The sequence below is a fragment of the Xiphophorus maculatus genome, chromosome 6 (assembly GCF_002775205.1).
Source record: "Xiphophorus maculatus strain JP 163 A chromosome 6, X_maculatus-5.0-male, whole genome shotgun sequence".
Taxonomy (NCBI): domain Eukaryota; kingdom Metazoa; phylum Chordata; class Actinopteri; order Cyprinodontiformes; family Poeciliidae; genus Xiphophorus; species Xiphophorus maculatus.
In genome coordinates, this window is record NC_036448.1 from 1,909,203 (window position 1) to 1,933,827 (window position 24,625).

Consider the following 24,625-nt stretch of genomic DNA (forward strand, 5'->3'; position numbering starts at 1 on the left):
CAGCAGCCATAATACTTGTGGTTTTGAAGGTTTCTGTGTTGAAGCAAGGATTTGAGTTGTAGCTATTATAGAAACAAAACAGTGCTATAATTCTAAAATCAAACCTGCAACACTAAAAGGGGTTTTGTAAAAGACATAAGCAATTAATACAAAAAACTGAATAAAACAAATATAATGTTTAATAATTGTTCAATTACAACCACTGTGAGTACAAAACATTTAGAATTAAATTAAAAGGCATTCTGGCATATATTTTTTTCACCAGAATAAAACTATAGAACAGGAAAATGTCTAGTTAACACATATGGCCCAAAATCATTCCCTGGTAAATTTCATTCAATCAAAAGATTTTACAAGATCAAAGAAGTGTCAATGAGAAAGTAATTTATGGTTATCCTTTTAATTTGAAGCCAAAAAAGAAAAAGTATACCCTTCTTAATAATCACAACAAAAGTCTTTCTACATTTACCAAATGAATCTTTAGTAATCAGCTCAAAGTGTAAGGCTGGAACTCCTCTTTGTCGTTACCCTAAATATTAGGTGATCCTTACTCTAATTGCACAGATGCTATGATGAATTCATGTCTGATCTCTCTCGCAGATTCACTCCAAAACAGTAATATTACTGTATGTCTGAATAAACATGTTCTAAGATTGCTTTAATTTTAAATTTGTCAGGTGTATGAATAATTGTGGGCTTACTGTATCTAACATTTAAAATTCATTTTGTTGTCTCATATTTCATGGTCTCTACACTCGCATTATGCCATGCTGCACTGATGCAGTAATTCATGCAAAAGGAGCCACAAGTATTCAGTGCATAGAATTTTACTTACATGTCTTTTTCTTTAGTCTAATGTAATATTTCAATTTCCTGATGCACTGAATTTGGGCGTTTTATTATCCGTCAGTCATTATCAGAACATTACGAGAAACAGGCTAAGCATATTTCAATGTGTGTGTAATAAGAAGTACGAGTTTCACTCTCTGAATTAAGTAATGCAAACTATTGATGTTGTATTCAGTCAGCTACATGCTCACTAAACCTCAGTGTTCAGTTCCATATTTAAGCCTCTTGAGGTAAAAGAAAAAAAGAAGTTTAGATTCAATGTCTTTCCAGAATCTTTATGTTGCCTCTAAATACAACTTATAGGTGCATGTACGTGTTGCTGTGGTCTCTCTTGTTTTTTTTTTTCTTTCTGCAGGTCTAGAGGCAGATTCTGGGTTGACTGGTTTTGACTTATGTTAATAGTCCTTTCCAGTCCTTTTTCTCTTTCCAGCCAGTTAATAAAAATAGTAGAATTTTTTTTATCCCTTCTGTTGTCACTCCATACTTTACCATTTAGCTTGTGTTCTTGTCAGGCAAGTACTGATTCATTAGGAAAAATAGTATTAAATTTTGGAGGCGTTGGAGCTACGAGTTCCTAATTTTGAACTCAACATGGTTAAAATTTTTAAAATAAAGATGCTTTAGAAAAGAAAACCCCTGCAGAGCTATGTTAACATTCTGGTTATAATGTTTTAAGTGTACGCAGCCTAAAGCTGCTTTACCCACATCTAAGCACAGTAATTATCAAAAGAGGAAGACACAACAAGGCAAAAGATTTGTTTCGGCCAGGGCTTGAGTCCTTTGCATTTAATTTATTTCAAGCACTTTTAATACGAGAATAATTAATATCACACCAGTCTGAAGCAGACAACCATGTGGTACGTTTTTCCCAATTGCTATTAGTTGATTTGGGATGAACACATTTAATTCACAAACATGTAAGTGGAAAAGTTTTGTGTGAATAAACAGTGTTCCAGAAACAAGGAGACTCTGCTGATTCTAATTCAGTAAGTGATAAAAAAAATACTTCAAATACAAATAGATGAACGTGAATGGATACTGCTGAAGAGCTTCCCATTTCTACTCTTAAACTGTGGAAAATTCAAAAGTTTATTTAATCCTGAATCATGTGCAACTTTTCTCCCGAGCTCAGCTTCTTTTACCAATCCAAATTCAATCTCCCTTTACTGTGGAAAAAAGTGTATCAGACAGGACTAATTCAACATTTTCTGAATTTAAAGGAAAAGTGATAAGTGGAGAAAAAAAACAACCAAGTCCCTTTTGTTCACAGATACAAAACATTTAAATCTAAAGTCAATGTCTCAGAATGGTGACTAATCTTTTCACACATTTAAACATAAAACAACTGTAGAAAAACAGATGTGACACAAATCTGAACTGAACGGCAGAAGGAGATTGATTGATTTTATCCGACTCCATCTACTCTCACAAGGCCACAAAACATCACTAGAACACAGCTGCTATAAGGTCCACCATTATACAGTATAAGTCTATAGCATAGGTTATTATTAGCACTGAAACAAGACAGTTCCATAGCAAAATATACAAAAGTTCACCTATTCATTCATCCACCTGTGGAATTCTGAAGACTCTTCTACGACTGAACAGAAACCAGGATGACTTGGCAGAAAATGTAAACTGTTTTTCATAAAAACACGCTAAAAACTCAATAAAAGTCAACTAAGCCATGTTTGTTGATGGCGTTGAGGCATGAGAAGCAAGCTGGAACCACAGACACACACACACACACACATGTTTGCACAGGTATCTTTGCAGGGACTTTCCATTGACTTCCATTCATTTCTACAGCCTAAACCTTACCCTTACACCCACACACACATGCACACACCCACAGGGCCATCTTTTTCCCCAGTCTGAGAGCTCTGGAAGACTCCAGAGGAAGAGCCTTCATCCAGACTATTGTATCGCTTCTGAAAACCATGCTAAGGCTATATCTAGCTTTGGCAACATGGTATGGCGATGCATACACAGTACTCAGGATTAACAGGTCTGGATGTGAGGCAGAAAGCAAGTTCTATAGTGCAACATGTGAAGAGAAGCAGCTGTTTTCCTGACTACGCTGCCCAGCAACCTGCTGTCTGGCTGAAACATCAAAGGCCTTAAAAAAACGAAAGAAGTCTAAAAGGCCATAAATAAGTTTCTTCAATGAAAATAAAATATTTACAGACTAAATCAGGTACAGGTGCCACAGTGATCTGAAAACTAAGAGAGGAAGTAAACAGTTTAGCAGTCAGTGTCTGTCTGTTTTGTCTGGGGCCAGTGATTGATTGATTGATGGATTGATGAATGGATGGATAAATGGATGGAGGGATGGACTTATTTCTTGTCTTCTGATAGAATATTGTTGACTTGGTCACAGTTTTCTGGGTTCATGCAAGGACATGTGATGCGTCGTTTGGGGGAGAACTAAAACCCTTCTTTGCCTTTAGACTTTGCTTTCTGCTGAGCTCCGCCTCCGTCCGCCGTCCCTCTGGACTCCGCCGGAGACGGGTTGATCCAGGATGCTGTAAATGCTCCTGGCTTCAGGCTCGGCGTCTCCTCCACCTCCTCCAGGTCAAAGTTCAATTCCTGCACTGCCTCCTGTTTCTTAAACGAATCCCTTCGCTCTGACAGAGCCATCTTCCTCATCACTTCCTTGGGATGGTGGCTGCCGCCCCGGTGCTGAGGTGAGCTGGCGGCGGGCCGCTGGTGGTTCACGCCGGCGCTGGCCGGGTCGTGGGCCTCCCTCTGCCCCCCGAGGCTCAGCCCCTGCCGGCCGTGTTCACCCACACACACGAAGCTAGTGGTGGTGTCCCCGTCTTCGTCCTCCAGGCCCTCCCCCTCCGATAGTGGCATCTCCATGGTGTGGCGTCGGGTACTGTATGCCTTTCTGTCTCCATGGTAACCTCCCTTACCCATCTTGTCTCCCGTCAGCTTCTCTGCAGATTGTACTCTCTTGAGCAAGGGTGAGCGCGGTGGTTCTACGCTGCGTGGGCGTACCGAGTGGCGAGCAACCATGGGGGGCGACAGTGTCTTCCCGTGGAAGCCCTGCAGGGACTTGGGATGGCTCTGGAGACAGGATGGAGAGCACTGAGGGGAGAGCGGCTGAGGGGGGGGGATGCAGGCCAGGGGGGAGGGGGGGATGCTGCTGGTGGACTTGCAGCGGCCGGCTTTGGCGTAGCGGCCATGAACATGGAGGGAGCTGGGGCGAGCCTGTGGCACCGGAGAATTGGGAGAACTGGAACTCGGAGACGAGCTGGAATCTGATGGAGAAGGACAGAAATATAAAACAAGGTCAGATTTAGCAGAAATGTTTCCTCTACAGGAACACACGCGTGCATGCACACACACTCGGACTCAGGCTACGCTCATGCAGCAGATCAATCACCCAAGTCAGACTTCTTCACCACAAGCTGTACGGACCAATTTTGATACTTTCACCCCAAATCTGATCTGAACCACTTCCATATGTGGAGCTACATCAAATATTATGTATCCGATCTGCAGTCTGAATTGTCACGTCACGTTTCTTCTGACTTTTAGGTCGGTGATGTGAGACATGCGTCATAATTCTGCATCAGAAGAAGCTGGCCCTCTTTACTGCCATAAACAGATTGCTACTGCGCACGCAGGGCACTTTGGGGTCGGAAATCATTCACACAGAAGTCTGACTACAGTCGCATTTAACTAGTAGCATGAATTATCATGCAAAAAGAGTTGGATTTTAGCAAAAAAAAGGGAAGTGAGCATCCAGACCTGCCATGTGAAGGCAGCCTAAAGCTCTCACCTCCAGAGTGGTCAGGGGCTGGGGAGCGGCACGGTGTGGAGGGCCCCGGGGACAGGCTCGGTGTGGGGGAGCCGGAGAGGCTGTCGCTGGACGACTGGGGGAAGCCGGAGGAGAAGCTGCGGCTGCTCTGCATTGGGGGCGGAGCCGTGTGCTTCGACAGCTTCTTAAAGATGCGACGCCTGGTACTGGACGAAAACAACAAGTTAAGGTGTGTTAACAGCCTGACTGTTTAGAGTGTTTCCTAGACAACAGGTAAAGTCGCCCACCTGTCCTGCCCGTCCTTCTTCTTGCTCTTCTTGCTGCGCCTCACCATCTTGGCCTTGTAGCTGGCCTTCCTGGCTGGGCCCACCTTGATGGAGGTGTTCTCCAGCGCAGTTGTTTGCAGAGTCACCTTGTTGCCGCTCTGTCCAAAAAGAGCATAGCAAACAGAAAGCAGTACAAATTGAGGTCAGCTTTATTAGGTGTGTTTGTTATGGGGCTTAAAAGCCTGGGAACGAATGGAACTGGCATCTCTGTGTTTTTCTTGTTTTTCTCACCTGCAATGTCTCTGACTGCAGAGCCAGAGGCAGGTTTACATTGTATTATTACCACAGACTTTAATGCATTTCAGTGGGATTCATGTGAAAGGAGAAGGAAATATGGCCAACAAAGAAGGGGTAAGAATTGGTATAGGCCAAATTTGGAATCAGAAGGTTAGACTTTATAAAGTCTAACCAGGTTTTTGGCCAATAGATGATCAGCCAAAACCCTGCAATTGGTACAGCCCTACACAGAAATGTAAAACAGATCAAAAAATTTAATGGTGAACAATGTAAGAAAGTTCAAAGCTTTATCTCAGAGGGCAAATAGAGGATATGGTTAAACAATTACACTATCATTACCTAAATTACACCAGAAGGCTTGAATGTTAGTTTAACATGATAGAAAAGTATTAATTAGAATAAGAGATAAGATTATTTTGGTGGATGGCATGATAAACCCTTTTACTAGCAGCAAACAATCAGATTTTAATCTGGCAGGATAAAAACTCTGGACCCAAATGTCCAGAAGGGAAGAAAACATTTTACACAGTAAGATGCGGCTTCTGTAAAAAACGAAAGTGCTTAAAACCAACTATTTCTCACCAAGGACAACATCCTCATGAAATGTTATGGCTGCTGGATGTTTAACAAGTAAAACTATAAATTATTCATTAGCACAACTGATTGTTCCCAATCCAATCAGTTGCACACAGTCCTACATCTCTCTTTGAACATAGGGTTTAGGGTTTTAAAGCATAAAATATGACTTGAACCAGAGCAGGGTTAAGCTGGGCATAACATTATTCCTAGAACAGAGTTCCAGGTAAACAGGATGCTGCATTATTGCAGGAATAACACCTAAAACAATTCAAAGCTTTATGTTGTTCCCACACCTTGAGCAGAAGCTCCACCACCTCAGTGTGGACCAGACCCTGGACTGACTCCCCATTGACGTGGGTGATGAGGTCGCCCGCCCTCAGTCCTGCCTCGTGTGCTGGACTGCCATCCTCAACGGACTGAATCCAAACCCAAACACAACAGAAACAATTAGTCTTTCATTTTCCTACACAAAAAAACCTCATGATATGAAACAAACATGAACATAGATCCCATTTTGCTTGCCTGTTATTGCATCATCGGAGTTTAATTCCCCCCCAAAAAGGGAAAAAACAATGTCACGTTAATGTGAAATTTTAACATCTACATAAAATTTTGACCGACTTGCGTCCAGAGCCAGTCAGATATTTACATACTGTATGAACGTTCCATTGAAGTTGCAGTACGTAGCTTAAAAATATGTTTTTTCCATATTTGTTGTGGTGACAGTTTGCTACGAGACAGATAAATGAGAAACAACTCACTGATGAAGTTTCTCTGACATCATTGGTGGCTAACTACCGTTAGCATTCATGACATTATCTGGTGACAGGGACAAATTGTAATGTAGTGGGGGGAATGAGCAACAGGCTCAAGAGGGTGATTGACAGCGCTAAGACCCTCCTCCTGACTCAGATTGGACCAAAAGTTTGGACACACAGTTGTGTCCAAACTTTTGGTCTGTACTGTATATATACAGTATACACAACGAAACAGTTCCACTGTCAAGCATAGTAGTGGCGCCATTATAATATTCTACACCTGATCTCAAATCAGCAGGCAGACAGCTATATGTTCCAACTGAACAATTATCCCCCAAAATTCTAACCGGATTTGAAATGAATAAACTATTCATCTTCTGGAATGCTGCAGACCTCAGCCCTGCTGAAAATTAGCTTGAGGTATCATTAAACGTCTGGACCGAGACCAGAGAAATTCAAATGAATCCAATCAAACTGGACTCATTTTGATTTAATACTTATTTGATAAAGTCCAGAATAAATTCAACTATAACCCCCCAGTTGTTGTTTTTTTCTATTGCCTGTCTATACTAACGTTGTGTGTAACCATACAAAAATGGTTCAAATGCATCACAAAAATGCAAAACATAACTGGAGTTTAATGCTGATGATGAGTTCATGTAAACTTCAGAGCAGGACTGTCCTGGCTGGACCACCTACCCAGACCATGTGATGGACGGTGTAGACGTCGCTGTCCCCCATGTAGACCCTGATGGCTCGCAGCGCAAAGCCAAACCTCCTGCCAGAGCTATGGATGACCACTGGGGGCCTGAGGCAGCTGATGCTGATGGGCAGGTCCCGGCTGGGGGACGAGTCCCGGGAGGATGGGTTGGACGACAAGGACAGGGACGATTTGGGACTTAGAGGAGGACCAGCTGAGTCATCTGGTTACACAACAACAACAAAAAAAAAACAAAAAAAACCTAAAATGATTATGTCACTCTAACAGGGATTGCACTATTATATTATTATCAGCTGTCTTTCTATTAGTGTGTGCTAAACCATGTCTATATTCTTTGTCTATATTCAAAAAACCTGAAATTTTTAACCGTATGAATGTTTTATTAAAGCTGCAATTGTGGTGTTTCCATTAATTAAGAAGCATGAATAAGATAGTTCACATGATAAGTCAATAAAAAACCCTCCGCACTATCATTCCCCCACTACTTCCTGTCGTCGTCTTCTTTTCCGCCAGTACTAACATCTGGCTGTTTATCATGTGACTTGTGTGATATGAAAAAGTTTCCATTGCAGTTTTGTGAAATACAACTATTTCAATAAGGCTGAAAGACCACCTCATCCCAGCAACAAAACTCTTTAGCGAAAAATGTGTTTTTCAAATCTGATGCGTTTCCATTAGGCAAATTTGTTGTCGTAATATTAATGTGCGCAACTATTTGGTCAATGGAATGCACCAGTTGTTCCACACAGTGGTATCATGTCCTCCCTGCCAGGCAGTAGGCACAACATGACGGTCCTACCTGGGGTAATGATGAGGGACAGACCAGAGATGGAAGCAGACTTGGGGACGTTTCCAGCGGAGGACCTGGGTTTCTCTGGGGTCTCCAGCTGGTGGGCGATGCGCCGCGACGCGCCTCTGCGGAACGATGGCCGCGTCCCCGTGCTGTTGCTCCGCAGGCGGATCCGTCTCAGGTTGGAGACAATCCCTTGTAGGACCGGGTGCAGAGCGTGAGCGCGGACATACTAATAATGAGCCAGAGGTGAAAACAGAAATGAGCTTTACCTTCCTCCTCAGTGGGGATGGCGATGTGAGCCGCTGCGTCCGGGCTCTGCGTGCTGTTTATGACCAGCGGGCTGCCGCTGCGTTCTGAATGTGACGAGCTGGAGGAAGCACGAGGACGAAGACTGCACACACAACGCAAAGCAGAAATGTTATGGTTTCAGTGACATTGGGAGGAATTTGGTAAAAGTTTGTTGTTAAACTCATGATAATTAATATAAAACAGAAATAGCAGATTAAATTTAATTTTTGAGAGTGATCCTTTATTTCAAACTGCATTGGGAGGCTCATAACGATGTAAAAGCTAAAGACTAAAACAATGGTAATATTAAATCAAATTAAGTATTTACTAACAAGGGGAAAAAACGGGACAGTGAAAAAGATTCAATAAATAAAAGAAATTAAAAAATCTAGAGAATTGGCTGAATTGGGTGATATGCTCTATCTTCCTGGTTTTAGTCAGGAGGATAGATTTTTTTGAAGCAGACCTGAGAAGACATTGCTGCAGTAATCAATACAACTAAAGATAAATGATGAGTTTCTCTAGATCTTGCTGAGACATTAGTCCTCTAATCCTGGAGATGTTCTGGTGATAGAAGGTCGACTTTATAACTGTCTTTATGTGACTCTGAAGGTTCAGGTCAGAGTTCATCACTACACTCAGGTTTCAGCCTGATCTTTACTTTCCAGCTGTAATAACTGAAGTTGTGTGTTGATTCTAGATCGTTCCTCTTTAGGTCCAAAGATAATAACTTCAGTTTTGTTTCTGTCCAGCTGGAGAAAGTTATGACACATCCACGCATTTATCTGTTCTAAGCATCTATTCAGTGTTTGGATGGTTCAGAGTCACCTGTAGAGGTGTCTATCATCTGCATAATTATGCAGATAATCTTATTTCCTGTTATAACCGGAGTGGGAGCATACAGATACTGAATAAGAAGAGTCCTAGGATTGAACCTTGGGGTTCCCCACATGCGACTTCTGTCCATTTTAATGAGAAGTTTCCTATTGAAACAAAGAAACCCATGTTCTTTATGTAAGATTCGAACCAGCTGAGTACTGTGAGGTCCAACAGAACCAGCACTGTGGTTCTTCCACAGCCTGTATTTATGTGGATGTCAAAGAAACTTTGATGAGGGCATTCTCAGTACTGTGGTAACCATGGAAACCAGACTGAAAGACATCAAAGTTGTTGGTCATCATTAGGAAACTATTTAAATGTTGAAATAACTTGTTCAATAATTTTGCTGATGAACGGAAGTTTGGAGATTGGCCTAGTAGTGCAGTAGTGATTTGTCCAGGTTGTTCCTCATCAGTTGTTTGATAACTGCCACCTAGACCTTTTTGTCCTTATCTTATATTCTTGCTGTTGACAGGGTTTTAAATATTGTTCAGTATCTATTTGTGTAATAATTATGTTAGTTTTTTCTATGTTGTGTGTGTTTTTGACTTGTGAAAAGAAATGTTAAAAAAATGAACAAATATAAAATAAATTCTACTTCTAGAATCTCAGAGAATTATCAACAAGGTTATTCAAATAAATCTGTTTTAACATAATTTTCAATCATGCAGTCTCTAGGTTCCCTGTCATGGTTTGGATAACATGGTCAGATTTTGACTCTGGTAAATGTCTGGGCGTGTTTGCCAAAACGGGATGATCTTGACAGCACACATGGACTGAAACGATACCTGCAGCCGACTGAACAAACATCCTCTAGTATTCACTTCTCAGCTGGAATGTACTCCATTTTTTAATGGCTGGAGTACACAAGTCTGAAGGGATCTTTTTTTTCTAAACTAATTCTTTTTAGAGGTTAAGTTATTTTTTACTTTAAGTTTCCTGTAAAATATTCTAAATGTATTCAGACATGTTATGGGCCACATACAGCTTGTGAGATCATTTTATTGATTTATTATGAAAGACCCACCAGTATAGTCCTTATGTTGCAATTTTGTTTTTCTATCTGGCAGCCATAATTAAGAATAAGTTTGCTTTGGAAAGTGTTTATTTAAAAAAATCCCTTCCACACTAAAATCTAGGTTTGCATATGAGTAAAGAGAAGTGTAGACAAAGTCTGATCCTGCTATCCATCTTAGATCCATATTTCAAATGCAATTAATCTGAATAGATCAAACTGAACAATTTTATTTAAAAAGCAATAAATACTTATTCAGGAGTATTCAGGAATACTTGTTCTGAATACTCAGGACAAGTATTCTATTACTTGTCCTGAGTAATGGACAGAATGTGACAGAAGAGTTGGAAAGAAACTGTTGTTTTAAATCACTTTCAAGGTCAAACTGAAATCTTCAGCAGAAGTAAATCATATTTATAGCAGGACACCAATTTCACATTTCAGCATTCTGAAATGTGAAAATGTGTAGAAACCAAAACGACTGTAGTTCTACTCAGTTTATACATACATAATTTAAAAAATGCGTATTACTTTTGAATCTTTTAGAAATAAAACTACAGCCAAGACAGTACGGAGGTTTAACTGACTCTACATCAGACTGATTTCAAGGACTCGCCTCCCTCTCTGTCCATCTGTCCTCCTGTCTCCAGCAGCCAAATTCTTGTGTCCGTCTCCCGGTGAGAGGACTCCCCTGCTGTCCCAGCGGTCTTCCTTCTCCTCACTGTGGCTTCGCTCTGACGATGACAGGCTCTGATTGGATGGGGTGGAAGTGGACAGGTGCTCTGTGCTGCTGTACACCTACACATCAGAAACAAACATGTCATCTCTTACAGCCTATATGTGTATTCCTCCTTACATAAAGAGGAACTGAAACACAGCCGTTAGCAGGGCGAGGTGTACCTTGCTGAAGCGGTGAGCCACCGAGGAGAACTGTCTGAGCTCCAGAGACGACTCATCATCGTTGGTTTCATCATCATCTGAGCCCAGGTGACAGTAGCGCTCCGACCGTGCTGCAGGATACAGCATCATCATCATCATCATCATCAACTAAAGAGCTTTAACATTAGTCACAGCTGAAACAAAGTGCTGAGCATCAGTAATAAATAAATAAAATGCATAAAAATAGTGGCAGAGCTAAGCACACAATAGTAAATTTAACACAATAAAACAACACAGTTAAACAGATAAAATCAATACCAATACAGATTAAATAAAATTAAGTCTCAGTTGGTTGAAGGTCGGTGAGACAAAACAAGTTTTCAGACAAGTTTTAAACATGGACAGTGAGTGGACAGTGAGGGGTCTGTAGGATGTGCAAAGGCAGAGCATTCTAGCTCTGAGTAACAGAGAAGCTTCCACTTACAACTGGGAATGACCAGGAGCAACTGGGAATGACCAGAAGCAGCTGGTGATTTGCTGGGTCACTTGGGTCTGTCAGCAGACCCAAGTGACCCAGAAGGAGTTCTGTTAAATAAGGCGAGGCAAGTCTGCTTAAAACCTTCAAAACAATCAAAATTTAGTTCATTCTAAAGAGTTCACTTTAGAATGAACTCTAAAATACGCAGCAAGTGGAGAGATATAGAGGTAATGTTCTCTCTCAAATGTTCCTGTTAGCAGACGAGAGCAACATTTTGCACCAGCTGACTTTAAAATCAAGGTAATTTGGAGTAATTTCATCACAGCTAACAACTGTGATGAAATGAAGGAATGAATTACTGTTTCATTCTGTTGCCTTGAAAGAATAGATTTTACCTTTGCTAGTTTTTGGAAGTGATGAAAACTAGACTTGAATGTGGTGCTTATTTGACTGTTGAATTTAAAATTACTGTCCAAATTAAGACCAAGGTTTGTAGCTGTGGACATAAGAATCAGAAACAGAACTGGATCTATGCCGTGTTACCAGACCTGCTGAATGTTTTGACATCTTCACATTCAAATATGTTTCTGAAATGATCTACGCACTGTCAAAGTAACTCGTGTCCTCTTCAGACTCCAACTGAGGTATGAATTCAGCTTTCTGCCTCAGGAGGCCGTTCCAGTCCAGGCCCAGGAAGAACATGTGACTCTTCACCTCCGTGGTCCCAGCTGTAGTAAAAAGAAACCAGTCATTATTTTTCAAAGGGTTAAATGTGCCCCAAAAACACTTAGAGGGTCAGTATTATATATTTTCCAGGCACACCATGTCACTTTATGGCGCTATCAGCTAACTATGTTACCTTCAGTTGTTCTAAAATCCTATATATGTCAGATTCTACTTTGTAATTTAATGGCTTGACATTGGGCCTCTTTCTGAAAATTCACCTTCAGGAAGTCATCACAAAATGGCTCCTCTATGAACCCTTTAACAATGTTTTACCAGCACTGCACTGAGAAGATTGCTAACTGCTGCTGGCTAGTCTGAAGGAGCTGAGTGGGAGCTGCTCTGTAAGGAAGAAGCTCATAAACACTAGCTCTAAGGAGAAGCATCTTTACCACCCAGCAGTTTTGCACACCTTAACAGTTGCCATGGAGATTAAAGAATTTCTCAAATATACATGAAAGAATCAAAGCAACACTCCTGTTATGTTTACGATGAGGGAATAACATAACATGATGTAAAGCTCAAAAAAGTCAATTGTACATATTACTGCCCCTTTAACCATGCAAAATGGAGCTTACGTTCCATGTTAAGGGCTACATCGAATGTGAGAGTGTTATTTTAGACATGAAGATTAGGAGAGGGGGAAACAGCAGTTTACCATCAAATCGGAAACAGAACTGTATCTATGCCGTGTTACCAGACCTGCGTAGATCTGGTAACACCAATCTGCATAGATAAAAATAACCATTTGGTCCACAAAGATTGTGCAGCTATTTTTGCTGGGGAATCTATTACATCCATTTGGATTTTCTAGCACAGTGGTTCTCAAACTTTTTTCAGTGATGTACCCCCTTAAAAATATATTTTTAGTCAAGTACCCCCTGACACGGGCAAAACATTTTTGGAATTAAAAAGAGGAACAGTGCTGTAAAATCACTGTCTGATTTATTAAAGCCAAACAGCTTATATCAGTGAACCTGACAAATACATCCATATTGCAAACATTGCATGGTTAAACAAAAAAGAAAAACAGAAGACGGTGACCACCAGGAAGGTATAAAACCAGTCAAACCGTTTTATTTTAAAGGATATTGAAACTAAATACTGAATATAAAATTCAGTGCATGAACACACATTTATATTTTATCGAACTTTTTACAACATAATTTTTCCCAAGACTTATTATGAGGAGCCTACTGATTTTTTAAAGATATTTTGAAAAGCTTCACGTACCCCCTGCAGTACCTCCACGTACCCCCATTTGAGAACCACTGTTCTAGCACATCAGCCGGGTTCCAGTCTTTACTATGTGGCCGTCTGGGAGAGTGTCATGTCCTTCCCGCACATAGACAGAACGAGTCTCATTGTTCCACCAACCTGTTCCCAGGCGCTCCAGAGGATTCTGCCTCAGCAGTCGGGTGATCAAATCCTGCGCATCAGCTGGCAAAGCGTCTTCCCCTTCTGGCCAGATGATGTCATCTTAAACAGGAAGATGACATCAGTGATTGCGTCATATCCAGCAGTCACTGGACATGGAGTTTTTCTCCACTATGAAGTGTGTACAGGAGCCAAGAATGATGCTCGACTACGAGCCTCGCAACTCACAGTTAATGTTACTACAGAGTAGTAATGTTACTACATTAAGTGCATCCTAAGCCTGGGGGGCAACCAGGCTTTACTTGCCCCCTACCAGGTTAAGCATTGTTTTCTTTTAAAGAAGTTTTTGGTACAGTAACATTAGCTGGGCAATTCTGTGATTAAGGGAAAAGCATTTTACCATTTTCATTTTGACTGTCTGCTTACCGTTAACAACCTGACCAAAGAGCTGCTCTGGGGTGTCTCCAAAGAAAGGCACACAGCCAACCAGAAACTCGTAAAGAATAACACCCATAGCCCACCAGTCCACAGGTTTGCCGTAACCCTGCCTCAAGATGACCTCAGGAGCGATATACTCTGGAGTGCCACACACCTGAACACAATGACAGGAAAGGAGGGCTAGTAGTTAGCTCAGTTTCACAACCTCCACTAAAAATCTTGAGACAAGACCCACACCTGTTTGTCTATGAATTCTCTGGTGTCTTTTTCAATGTGTCCCTCATACAGGTTGGTCGTCATGTTCATTAGCCCGATCTTTGACAGCCCAAAGTCTGTCAGTTTAATGTGGCCCATGGACGTGATCAGCAAACTACAAGAGAAGAAAGGAAGCAGAGCATAAGTTACAGAGCTGAGAGAAGTTTACATCTAATAATAACCTCAGAGTTTTTACTTTAGACAGAAATAAAACCTCAGAGGCCAAAAGCTCTAAAGCAGATTAAAGTAATGTGTGAAAGCAAGAGTAAGTTGGAGAAGGTTTGTTTTGCACAACTGTCGGGGAGCTCACTTGTCAGGTTTGAGATCTCTGTGCACAATGCCATAGTTGTGAAGGTACTCCAAGGCAAGTACGGTCTCTGCAAAATACATCCGGGCCATGTCGACAGGGAGGGGGCCGATGTTCTTCAACAAGTTGGCACAATCTCCACCTAAAGCAGAAAGCAGGTCAGCTAAACGGATCTTTTCACACCTTTCAGCATTTTGAGTGACATACAGTATAATCAATGTATGCTAAATTATGACAAGTTACACCTTCATGCCTCTGGAGACAACTTGTTATATCCACAAGAGAATCGATCAACAGGACTATTAAAGAGCACAACTCTACACTTTATGGAGGAACTGAGTTTGGTAGAAATAAATCTATTGATGGAAGAAAGTCATAGGAATTTCCATTTAAAGTTTTCTAAAAGCCATGTCTCCATCAGTCTTAAAATAAGCAAAACTGGTACAAAACAACACAAATCAACTGTGTTGTTCCACAATCCAATAAATTGTGGAGGCAATGTGACAAAATGCAAGTAGGTTCAGAGGGTTATTCATAATTTTGTAAGGCTATAAGTGTTCATATTAGTATGCATCTTTAGATGTCCTGTGTATCCATTTACCTTCAACATACTCCATGACCATGCATAGGTGCCTCCTGGTCTCAAAAGAACAGAACATGGAGACCACAAACGGATTTTCAGCGAATGTGAGGATGTCACGTTCCACAAACACCTGCTGGATTTGATTCCTAAGAATCAGGTTTTGTCGGTTAATCTTCTTCATGGCAAAACGTTGGCGGGTTTCTTTGTGGCGCACCAAATATACGGCCCTACATGGCAGGGACAGAGACAGATGAGAGGAGAAAGATGACAAGACGCAGAACAAGACAGGAACAAAAGACATTAGCACCAATAAGCTTCCCAACAACATTCAGATCTGGTGTAACTGGTGTAAACATAGAATTTCCACTGAGTCAAACAAAACAGTGTTGCTCACCCGTAGGCTCCGTTGCTAATGAGCTTAATAGTCTCAAAGTCACTCTCCAGCGGTTTCCTACGAGGAGGGGTGCAGGCAGCTCGGCTCTGCATCCAAAAAGGAAAGAAAACACACAAGCAGCTGTGTCCCTCTGAAGCAACAACCAATCATCTAAAAGATTTTATGTACAATCACTGATTAAAATGTAATACATTTCATCTTCACAACTCATTCACTCCAAGAGTTCTTGGGTAGCTTGCAATGCGACAACAAACCTGTACTGGTGTTGCCTCTCCAGAGTCATCAGACTCCCTACTGGCTGACCTTTGACACGGACTGGTCTGCTGCTCCAGATGGACCATCTCTGCAGGACCAGAGGAGAAATTGCATCAATTAACATTACAACAAGGATTTGGATGCAAACATTTGGATTTGCACATCTGTAAGCAATTCTTTATGTAAAGCCATTAAGTGAATGAATGGATAAAAAAACAATTTCCTCCAACTTTAAACTTAGTATATTGTTGTTCAGTGTCTAATACACACACACACACACACGCTTGTTTCTCCCAGTATTAGGACTTGGAATTGTAATTTGTCTGAGCAACTTTATTAATCCCTAACCATAACACTTACTGTAAGCATCTACATTCCAAACCTAAACCAAAACCTAATTTGTCCCATACCCATTAACCTGCCCCCTAACCCTGAACATGTGAGTCCGCCGCATTAGGACCAGGTGTTGGTCCTCAGAAGATTGTTGAATACCACGAAAAGGTCGAAAAAAAGGCTAGTAAACAAGTAGACCCACACACACACCCTTGTACTTCTATTGGTCCGAGGACTTTGTATTGACTTTTCATTTCAGTCACTGCACTTATGCTCAACTCAAAAATTTCTCCCTAATCCTAACAATTTAATCTATTCCTAATCATAATTCACTCCGTACCTCTAAAGCAAACAAGTAGAGCACAAAAGATCTAAAAGAAACAAACAAAAAACGAAAATGTCCTAACTTTCCACAAATGACCTCCCTTACTTGTAAAAAATGCTTATATATGCTGTATGTGGCATATATAAGTACACACACAAGTTTGTATTTCTACCCATATGAAGATTTGTTTAACGTCCATTCATTTTAATATCTGCCCTTATGCCTAATCCAGATATTTTCTTAAACTATGACTGGTATATTCCTAACCCTAACCAAAGTCCCATCCTCAACTTACCTATAAACCTAACCTGACTCTAAACAAGGAGGTCCACCATATTATGATGGAGTTTTGGTCCCCATAAGACCCATTGGTGTTCAGAAGGCTAGTAAATATGCCAGAAATGGTACTAAATATGGTATCTAAAAAAGTACACACATACACACACAAAGACCAAGTATTCAGGGTTAGTGCGAAGATTCCATTTAAAAACATCACATGTAGGCCTGTCACGATAACAAATTTTGCGGAGCGATTGTCTCAAAAATTATTGCAATAAACGATAATATTGTTTGAAAACCTTTTTACACTGATTTAATGGAAATTATGTAATAATGCATGCGATTTCCTACCAAAGATAGATACATTTTATTTTCTAAAGAACAGTTAACACTGGAAGTGATAAACAAAATAAACAAAACAACCAAAAACAAAAAAAAAATGGATTCTCAGTCTCCATTAATAAAAAATGTACCTAAACAACATAAAGCCAAAGTGGAAATAAGTACTGCATTCAACCAAAAGACTGCAGATTATGAAGTCTGTATACTATGTTGCCCTTCAGTAATAATTAGATTTAAATAGAGAAGATGGGCACATCCGATTACCTGATGCAATAGTTCACACTACATGTTTTTTTGCCCCTATTTTTCCCTTAGGACAATCTTAGAATGTTGGCCGTTCTCTAAGATTGTCGCTTACGATTTCATAACTTATCAACCTGTAGTTTATGGTGTGTTAGGTAGATCGTCATGGGCTCTTCAATCTAAATCAGGGGTTTTCCCCGACTGGGAGCGTTAAAGCAGCTTGTTGAATGTGACAGGTAGCCAATCAGAAAGCCCGGAATCCCTCCGTGCTTTCTGAGCAGAAATTGCAGAGGGGAATCCCAAACAGCTGACATGGCGCAACCCGAAGTCCAGCGGACATTGGAGATGATATGTGGAAACAACATTAATGTTTATTCAACATTTTGTGCAAAGAATATAGAAATGACAAGGGAAGGAGTTGGAGCGAAATTGGGTAACTGTTCAGCTGTTCTTGTTAACATGACATAAATAGGTTATAATGATTTTCATTCAGTCAGGACTGACACTAGCCACATGCATTGCAGGTAGATTGTAGTAAAGTATTGATTAATGCCTGGTTTTAAAATTAGTTAACTGGAATTGCAGTGATTATATTGTGCCCATTGGGACACCACACGGCAGGACCGAACCCGATCGAACTGTTATATCTAGGATTTCTGTCGGCTAATGTGTGGTCTCTCAGGTTTTGAAAATGGGCCGACAATCGGCCGACAACTCTAAGATCGTGTAGTGTGCGCTGGGCTTTACACTAAGGAAATGAGGAAGGGAGATGTCAGTGGAGAGCACCGGAGTTGAGCCTTTTTTCATTCAGTGTCATCAACAGAAAGAAAAAGGCCGGAAGAGACGATAATGCCGATAATTAAAATGAGGTTGATAGTTTTAATTTATCATAAGATTAAATGATTTATCGTTTATCGCGACAGGCCTAATCACACGTTTAAAAATTTTTCCAGCAGGTTTTCAAAAATTCCACACAGTTTAGGACAAAACAATTACCTGGCCGGGTATTATCTGTATGTTCCAAAAGTCATTAGATCACTTTTGGTGAACCAATGCTGGTTTCCATGCCAGCAGAGTGGCAAAGGGCTATTTTTTGGCATGTGGGATAGATTCAGTCAGCTCTATTTCTAGAGCTATACCACTTTACCAAATCGGGACAGGGTCAGTCTTCACTTAAACATTTTTAAAGTCCAGTTTGTAGACTTGGTTTTGATGAAACATTGTTTTGTTTGCCATATAAAACAGAAATTGTTTAAAACCATGATCTTAAAAGGGTCTGAACGCCATGGCAACGGTGCATATTTCTGGCTTCTCATGAAAATAAAATCAATGAGTTGTAGAGACCTAAGCTGCACTGCTGCATTAAAAATTAGAGAATATTTCAATCTAAATCAATGAAAATACACAGATTTGTTTTCTCAGAAATTCTGATTTTCTTTATTAGAAAACTGAATAAAGAATAAGTTCTGAAAAGTAATTTTCATTTTTTTCTTCCAGACAAAACAAATACGTACTTTCCTCGTCTCTAAGAACTAAGAATAACAGACAATCACATTAATAACATTAACATTTCACTTTAAAATATGAGTGGAAACCATCATGTGTCATACATTAGGCACACATAATTAGTAGGGATTTCGGCAGCACCTTCCAATGGATCTCTAGTGAGGCCAAGCTGGCTGATGATGTATCGGGGAATATCAGTCTTAATGCCCTGGCCTACTTTGGCTTGGCCCTCTGCAGCCTCCAAGCGCTGATAGAACTCCTCTGGATCAAACTCCTGCAGATAAACCCCCCCCCCCCCAACATTCAGATACGGTGTATGCAACATCAGTGGCTTTATTTAACTCTTTAATTGCAATCTGCAATAAAAAAAACAAAACACACAAGGAGTTAGGAACAAGAAGCAAAGCATTTCTTCACCTCAGTGATCCGAGCTGTACTTTGACAGACAACGCTCTCAGGAAGAAAGCAGCACTGTTACAATCACAATTACATTAACAGACTGCAGCAATGGTGACCTGAAGGAAAAAGGATGTGTTGCACAGTGCAGGCGTGTGTGGCAGGAAAATGCTGTATTGGAAAATGTTTAGATTTTATTGCAAAGAAGAAAACCAGATTTGGAAGATAACACACCCCCGATAATATTTATACAGCAATAACAAAAGCAAACTTGCTTTGGTAACAGATAACACTAAAAATTATCTAGAAGGAATGGACTGTGCCAAACAAACGAGTTCAGCAGCCATACTTTCTTCAAAATAGGGCAGATAGAATATTAGATTAGATATGGCAGATATTTCTACGGTGGGTAAGCCTGAAGTACGGAAAATACAAAAACCAAGAAGGGTTAAAGGACAATAGGAAGGAGATGGAAAAATTATTTTTCTTATTATATTTTTCTAGCAATTGTCTTTATCTATGGCGATCAAGACCTAGAAAATATTAAAATAATATTCTATGTGTAGGAACCATGCGGGCCAACTCTAGGGCCGGCTGCAGCTGTAGCATCAGGTACATGTTGACACCACGCTGTGTAAAACACAAAGCCTTCAACTGCTCATTACTACACTAACAGCATGTCATCAGTAAACATGACTCACTGACATAACATGCTGATGAGGCAAGAAATATTATTTTTAGGGTTTCAAGACCGTAAACAACATTTAGTCAGGCGTATATGATTATTAGTCAGTCTGCCAGTGGTTCTTACCAAACACTCCAGCAGCCTGGCAGGTCTGGAGATGACGATGAGAATCTTCTTCACCAACTTGATAATAATGGTCACCTCCTCGCTCTCTGAACGCTCATAAGCCTGACAAGCACAGGACAAAGGATGATGGATTATTACTGGGACTTAATCCAAATGATACAGGCGGTGGGACGGATCAGTTGATCTGAGGACAGGCAGTTCAGTCTGACTTAGACTACTACACACACTGTCTTCACATCTTAAACGAGAGACGGGAAACAGCAGAAGTAGAGAAAGAAAATCATTAAGTTATTAATCAGTAACACGTCAATTATAATTGAAAATATGTACATCCTCTTTCAATTTTTGTTTTTCTAATAAAATAAATCTGGCTTTCTGCACGTCTCAAACAGGAAAGAAATCCTCAGCAGGGGCAGCTTAAATTAGCCAATATACTGTGATAATTTAACTCAGAAATTAAAGCTGCATTATGTAACTTTTACAAAAAATATATTTCTTACATATTTGTTAAAACTGTCTGACAGTCACCATGTCCTGACAGAGTAACATGAGACAGATATTCTGAAAAAAGGAGCTCCTTCTCCTCCTCCCTGAGCTGCTATTACTGTCTTAAAAAATGAACCAATCCTGGTCAAAAACAACTAATCAGAGCCAGGAGGAGGGTCTTAGTGTTGACAGTCAATCTCATGAATGTGCTGCTACATGTGCTAATGGTGGAGAAACAACTCATCGTTACAGGAAAACCGTTTATCCGTCGTAAACGGTGGCCATGCTAACTAGCCTTAGCACATACTGTACAACAGACTGACAGGAGAAGCTGTATCATAGCTGAGACCAAGGAGGCAGTGAATGAGCAGCACACACACGGCAATATCATATCATTTTAATATGCCATCTCATCTACAGTGTGATGCTGTGGTCTTATTCAGCCATTCTGTTGCTGCTATATGGAGCTAAAACTGTCTCATAATTCACAAACGCACAGACCAAGACTCACAAATGCAAAAGACTCACAAATGCACAAGACGAGATCCACAAATGCACAGGACGAGATTCAGAAATGCACAGAACGAAATCCACAAATGCACATAACAAGATCCACACTTGTATTTTTGATGCAAACACAAATAACAAATATATCTCGATTTACAAGCCGTTTCTGGCCTGCGAGTTACGCTACATTTGCGTTAATTTTGGGACTCCACCACCAGGTTTGGGATCCCAGTGTTTCAATCCACAAATGTCTTTTTTTTAATGGTCTATCTGATTGGATGATCAGCAGCCAATCAGATAGCTTCCTTGTTTCACCCAATCATACGAATGAAGCCCCTCGTTGGGGTAACTTATGTTTCACCCAATCACATTAACCCATTCCAGCAGTGCCGTAGCACCAACAGTTTAGACATCAGCCTGGCTTCTGGAAGCGAGAGATAAGCGGTAAGTGAATTATCTATCTAATGTATTTAGCTATTTATCCCCACGTTATCTTTATTAATGTTAAGCGATTTAATTGTGCAACTATTATCACAAGCTAGGGGTCTAAGTGAGTAAGTTGTGCTACCGAGCTATGCTAGCGCTTCTGCATACTAATAGTGTCAGGCTAGTGTCTTTCTATATAGTTGAATTTCTTGTGATTAAAGCAACTGTTTAACAGCTTGGGTTTGTTAAGCAGCTCCGGCTTTTGTGTAATTATCGGCATGGAAGCTGTTCTCCACACCATAATAATAGCCTTTCTATATTATGAATTGTTAAAAAGTCCTGACCCTTAAATAAATTATAGCAATGTAATAATTCACTTAAGTCATCCTTTTGAGAAACACGAAATGATTTTTTCTAAATTTATCATACAAAGCTGAATATGTCAAAATATGTACCCATCTTCAAAATACACATTACGCATTTCTTTCATTTTTTCTTAGGGGGAGCTGGTGATGTGTAGTCTCTGCTCTGCGGTGAGATTGAGGATTTGATAACCAGCCAGCGCACACTGAAAAAATACGAAGCTGAAGTTGGTTTCCAATTCTAGCTTCCGATTCGGGAAAAGTTTAAATTGCGATTCCACCTAATTTTTCACTACCTTCCGCATCTTTAATCGACTCTAGTTTAAAAACTACAACACCTAGACTCTTCAAACCTGGACTGGATTAATATGCTCTTGGAGCATAATATTTAAAACCATGTTTGGGGTTTGTGAAACCTTTTTCTGATTTGTGAAACTTAAATATATATTGATTTCACCCTTTTTTTTGTGGTCTCGGTCAAACGAGATCTGCTCTAATTCCAAAACTACAACACATACTGTAGACTCTTCAAACCTAGACTAAATTATTCTGCTCTAATAGCAGAATATTTAGGACCGTGTTTGGGATTGGTGAATGATTTGTGAAACTTCAATAAAGGTTGATTTCACAACTTTTTTTTTGTCTCGGTCACACGAGATCTGCTCTAATTCCAAAACTACAACACTTAGACTCTTCAAACCTAGATTAAATTATTCTGCTCTAATAGCAGAATATTTAGAACCATGTTTGGAATTTGTGAAACCTTTTTCTGATTAGTGAAACTTCAATAAAGGTCGATTTCACCACTTTTTTAAAATCTTGGTCACACAAGAACTGCTCTAATTCCAAAACTACAATGCCTAGACTCTTCAAACCTGCACTGAATGATTATGCTCGTATAGCAGAATATTTAAAACCATGTTTGTGATTTGTGAAACCTTTTTCTGATTTGTGAAACTTCAATAAAGGTTGATTTCACCACTTTTTTTTTTTTATCTTGGTCACACAAGAACTGCTGTAATTCCAAAACTACAACACCAGACTCTTCTTCTAGGTGTTGTAGTTTTGGAATTAGAGCAGTTCCTGTGTGACCAAGATGAAAAAAAACTGCACAGGAACTGCTTTAATTTGAGTTTTTTAAGTTCTGGTTTGGATTTGTGTAGGGTCATCAACTTCTAGTCAGTGTCTCTTCTGAAATAAAGTCACTTAAAAATTAATTAATTCTGAAGCTCATTGATTCTCAGTCATTACTGAGATTTACGTCTGTCTACTCAGATTTTTTTCTTTTTTGTGGACTGCCTTTTTTCCCCCCCTCATCTAGCACTGGGCTCCTCAACTCCAGACCTCAGGGGCCAACACCCCATGACTTGTAGATGTGTCCCTGGTTCAACACACCTGACTCTAATAGCTTAATCACTTCCTCAGTGCAGTCGGGTTCTCCAGAGTAACATCCACATTATTTGACTCAGGTGTGTTGAAAAAAAGACGCATCTAAAAGCTGCAGGACACCGGCCCTCCAGACCTGGATTTGAGGACCACTAATCTAGCTGGTAGTTTGCTTTTGTGACATCATCAGCTCCAACATGCTTGAATTGCATAAAGATCATCTCTGTTCTACTCAAAGTTATTTGTATAGATTGGATAGAGCTGTGGCCTGATAAAGAAGGGACGAAGGGAAGGGATGTTCTGGGACGACTGTGGAACCTCTGGAGAGAATGGTGCGAAGAAGGATTCTTCATAAAATCAAGAAAGCTATGGACAACCTTGAGCATCCTGCCAACAGCCATCACCATCTTCAATAACTCTTTGAAGAATCTGAATGAGTTACAACATCATTTAATTTCCCTTTGTGATTGATAAAGTATTTTTGAATTTTAAAGTATTACCACAACCGTTTTTCAGTACTTTCTTCTAAATATTACAGAGTGTGCACACCAGCTTTGTGATCCCAGTCTAATAAGATGTCTGCACAGTGTACCATTATTATTATTAGCGCTGTGCTAAATTAGAAAGGTTTAGTAAAAATGTACAATTGTTACATTGAAAAGCATAAAAGCTGGTACAGTTGTAAAAACAAGCACTTTTTCACAGTGTGTATTGATTCCTGATTGCCCTGGTTGATGCAGCCATTTGTTTAAAGCAATTAAAATACAGAAATTATATTTAAAGCAGCACATCTGTCTTTTATTAAAATGTTCAAAACAAACTACATGTACGAAGACCTCAAGTTCAAAATCCCAAAAGCTCTGGGAATCCTTTAAAATGGACATGGTCACTGATTCCTAAGGGAAACAAATAAATAAATATTTACTTTTAATCACTTGCTGTTAGTTGATTTTTATTTTTATTTTTTTTTTACTATATTCAGGGACGTACCCACTCCTGAGCTACCAATCAAAGCTTTTTATATTATATTTCCAGGGGAGACGAATTACAGAGCGTGGGGTGTAGCATATTTTGGCAGATCGGATGTTCAACCTTGTAGGATAAATAAAATAAAAACATCACTTTGGTGTTTCTGAAAAGCAAGACTTAAGTGATTTATTACACTGCTATGATAATTCATCAATTAAGGATTTAGGTGTTTATAAGAATTCATAATATACAAAGGCCATTTATCTTGAATAAATTCAACTATATAGAAAGACATTAGCCTGACGCTATTAGCATGCAAAAAAAAAAAAAAAAAGTTTTAGCATGCAGAAGTAT

General features: G+C 40.0%; 1 protein-coding gene across 5 annotated transcripts in view; it reads right to left on the reverse strand.

Annotated features, from left to right (window-relative positions):
* Positions 1-1,183: 1,183 nt before the first annotated feature.
* Positions 1,184-24,625, reverse strand: part of LOC102218485 (microtubule-associated serine/threonine-protein kinase 3-like) — a 50,627-nt gene continuing 27,185 nt past the window's right edge. For 3 of the 5 annotated variants that reach the window (XM_023335056.1, XM_023335053.1, XM_023335054.1), the window contains 19 exons: positions 20,136-20,237; positions 19,070-19,202; positions 15,900-15,988; positions 15,646-15,731; positions 15,270-15,478; positions 14,672-14,810; positions 14,344-14,476; positions 14,095-14,260; positions 13,669-13,770; positions 12,174-12,296; positions 11,112-11,221; positions 10,828-11,009; positions 8,299-8,420; positions 8,036-8,221; positions 7,215-7,438; positions 6,051-6,173; positions 4,903-5,039; positions 4,637-4,821; positions 1,184-4,112 (listed from right to left, as the gene is read on the reverse strand). In XM_023335056.1, the coding sequence (XP_023190824.1) occupies positions 3,277-4,112; positions 4,637-4,821; positions 4,903-5,039; positions 6,051-6,173; positions 7,215-7,438; positions 8,036-8,221; positions 8,299-8,420; positions 10,828-11,009; positions 11,112-11,221; positions 12,174-12,296; positions 13,669-13,770; positions 14,095-14,260; positions 14,344-14,476; positions 14,672-14,810; positions 15,270-15,478; positions 15,646-15,731; positions 15,900-15,988; positions 19,070-19,202; positions 20,136-20,237 (3,387 nt within the window). In that variant the 3' untranslated portion in view covers positions 1,184-3,276. The remainder of the gene's footprint in view (positions 4,113-4,636; positions 4,822-4,902; positions 5,040-6,050; positions 6,174-7,214; positions 7,439-8,035; positions 8,222-8,298; positions 8,421-10,827; positions 11,010-11,111; positions 11,222-12,173; positions 12,297-13,668; positions 13,771-14,094; positions 14,261-14,343; positions 14,477-14,671; positions 14,811-15,269; positions 15,479-15,645; positions 15,732-15,899; positions 15,989-19,069; positions 19,203-20,135; positions 20,238-24,625) is intronic. The other 2 variants (XM_023335055.1, XM_023335057.1) reach the window with 1 other exon arrangement.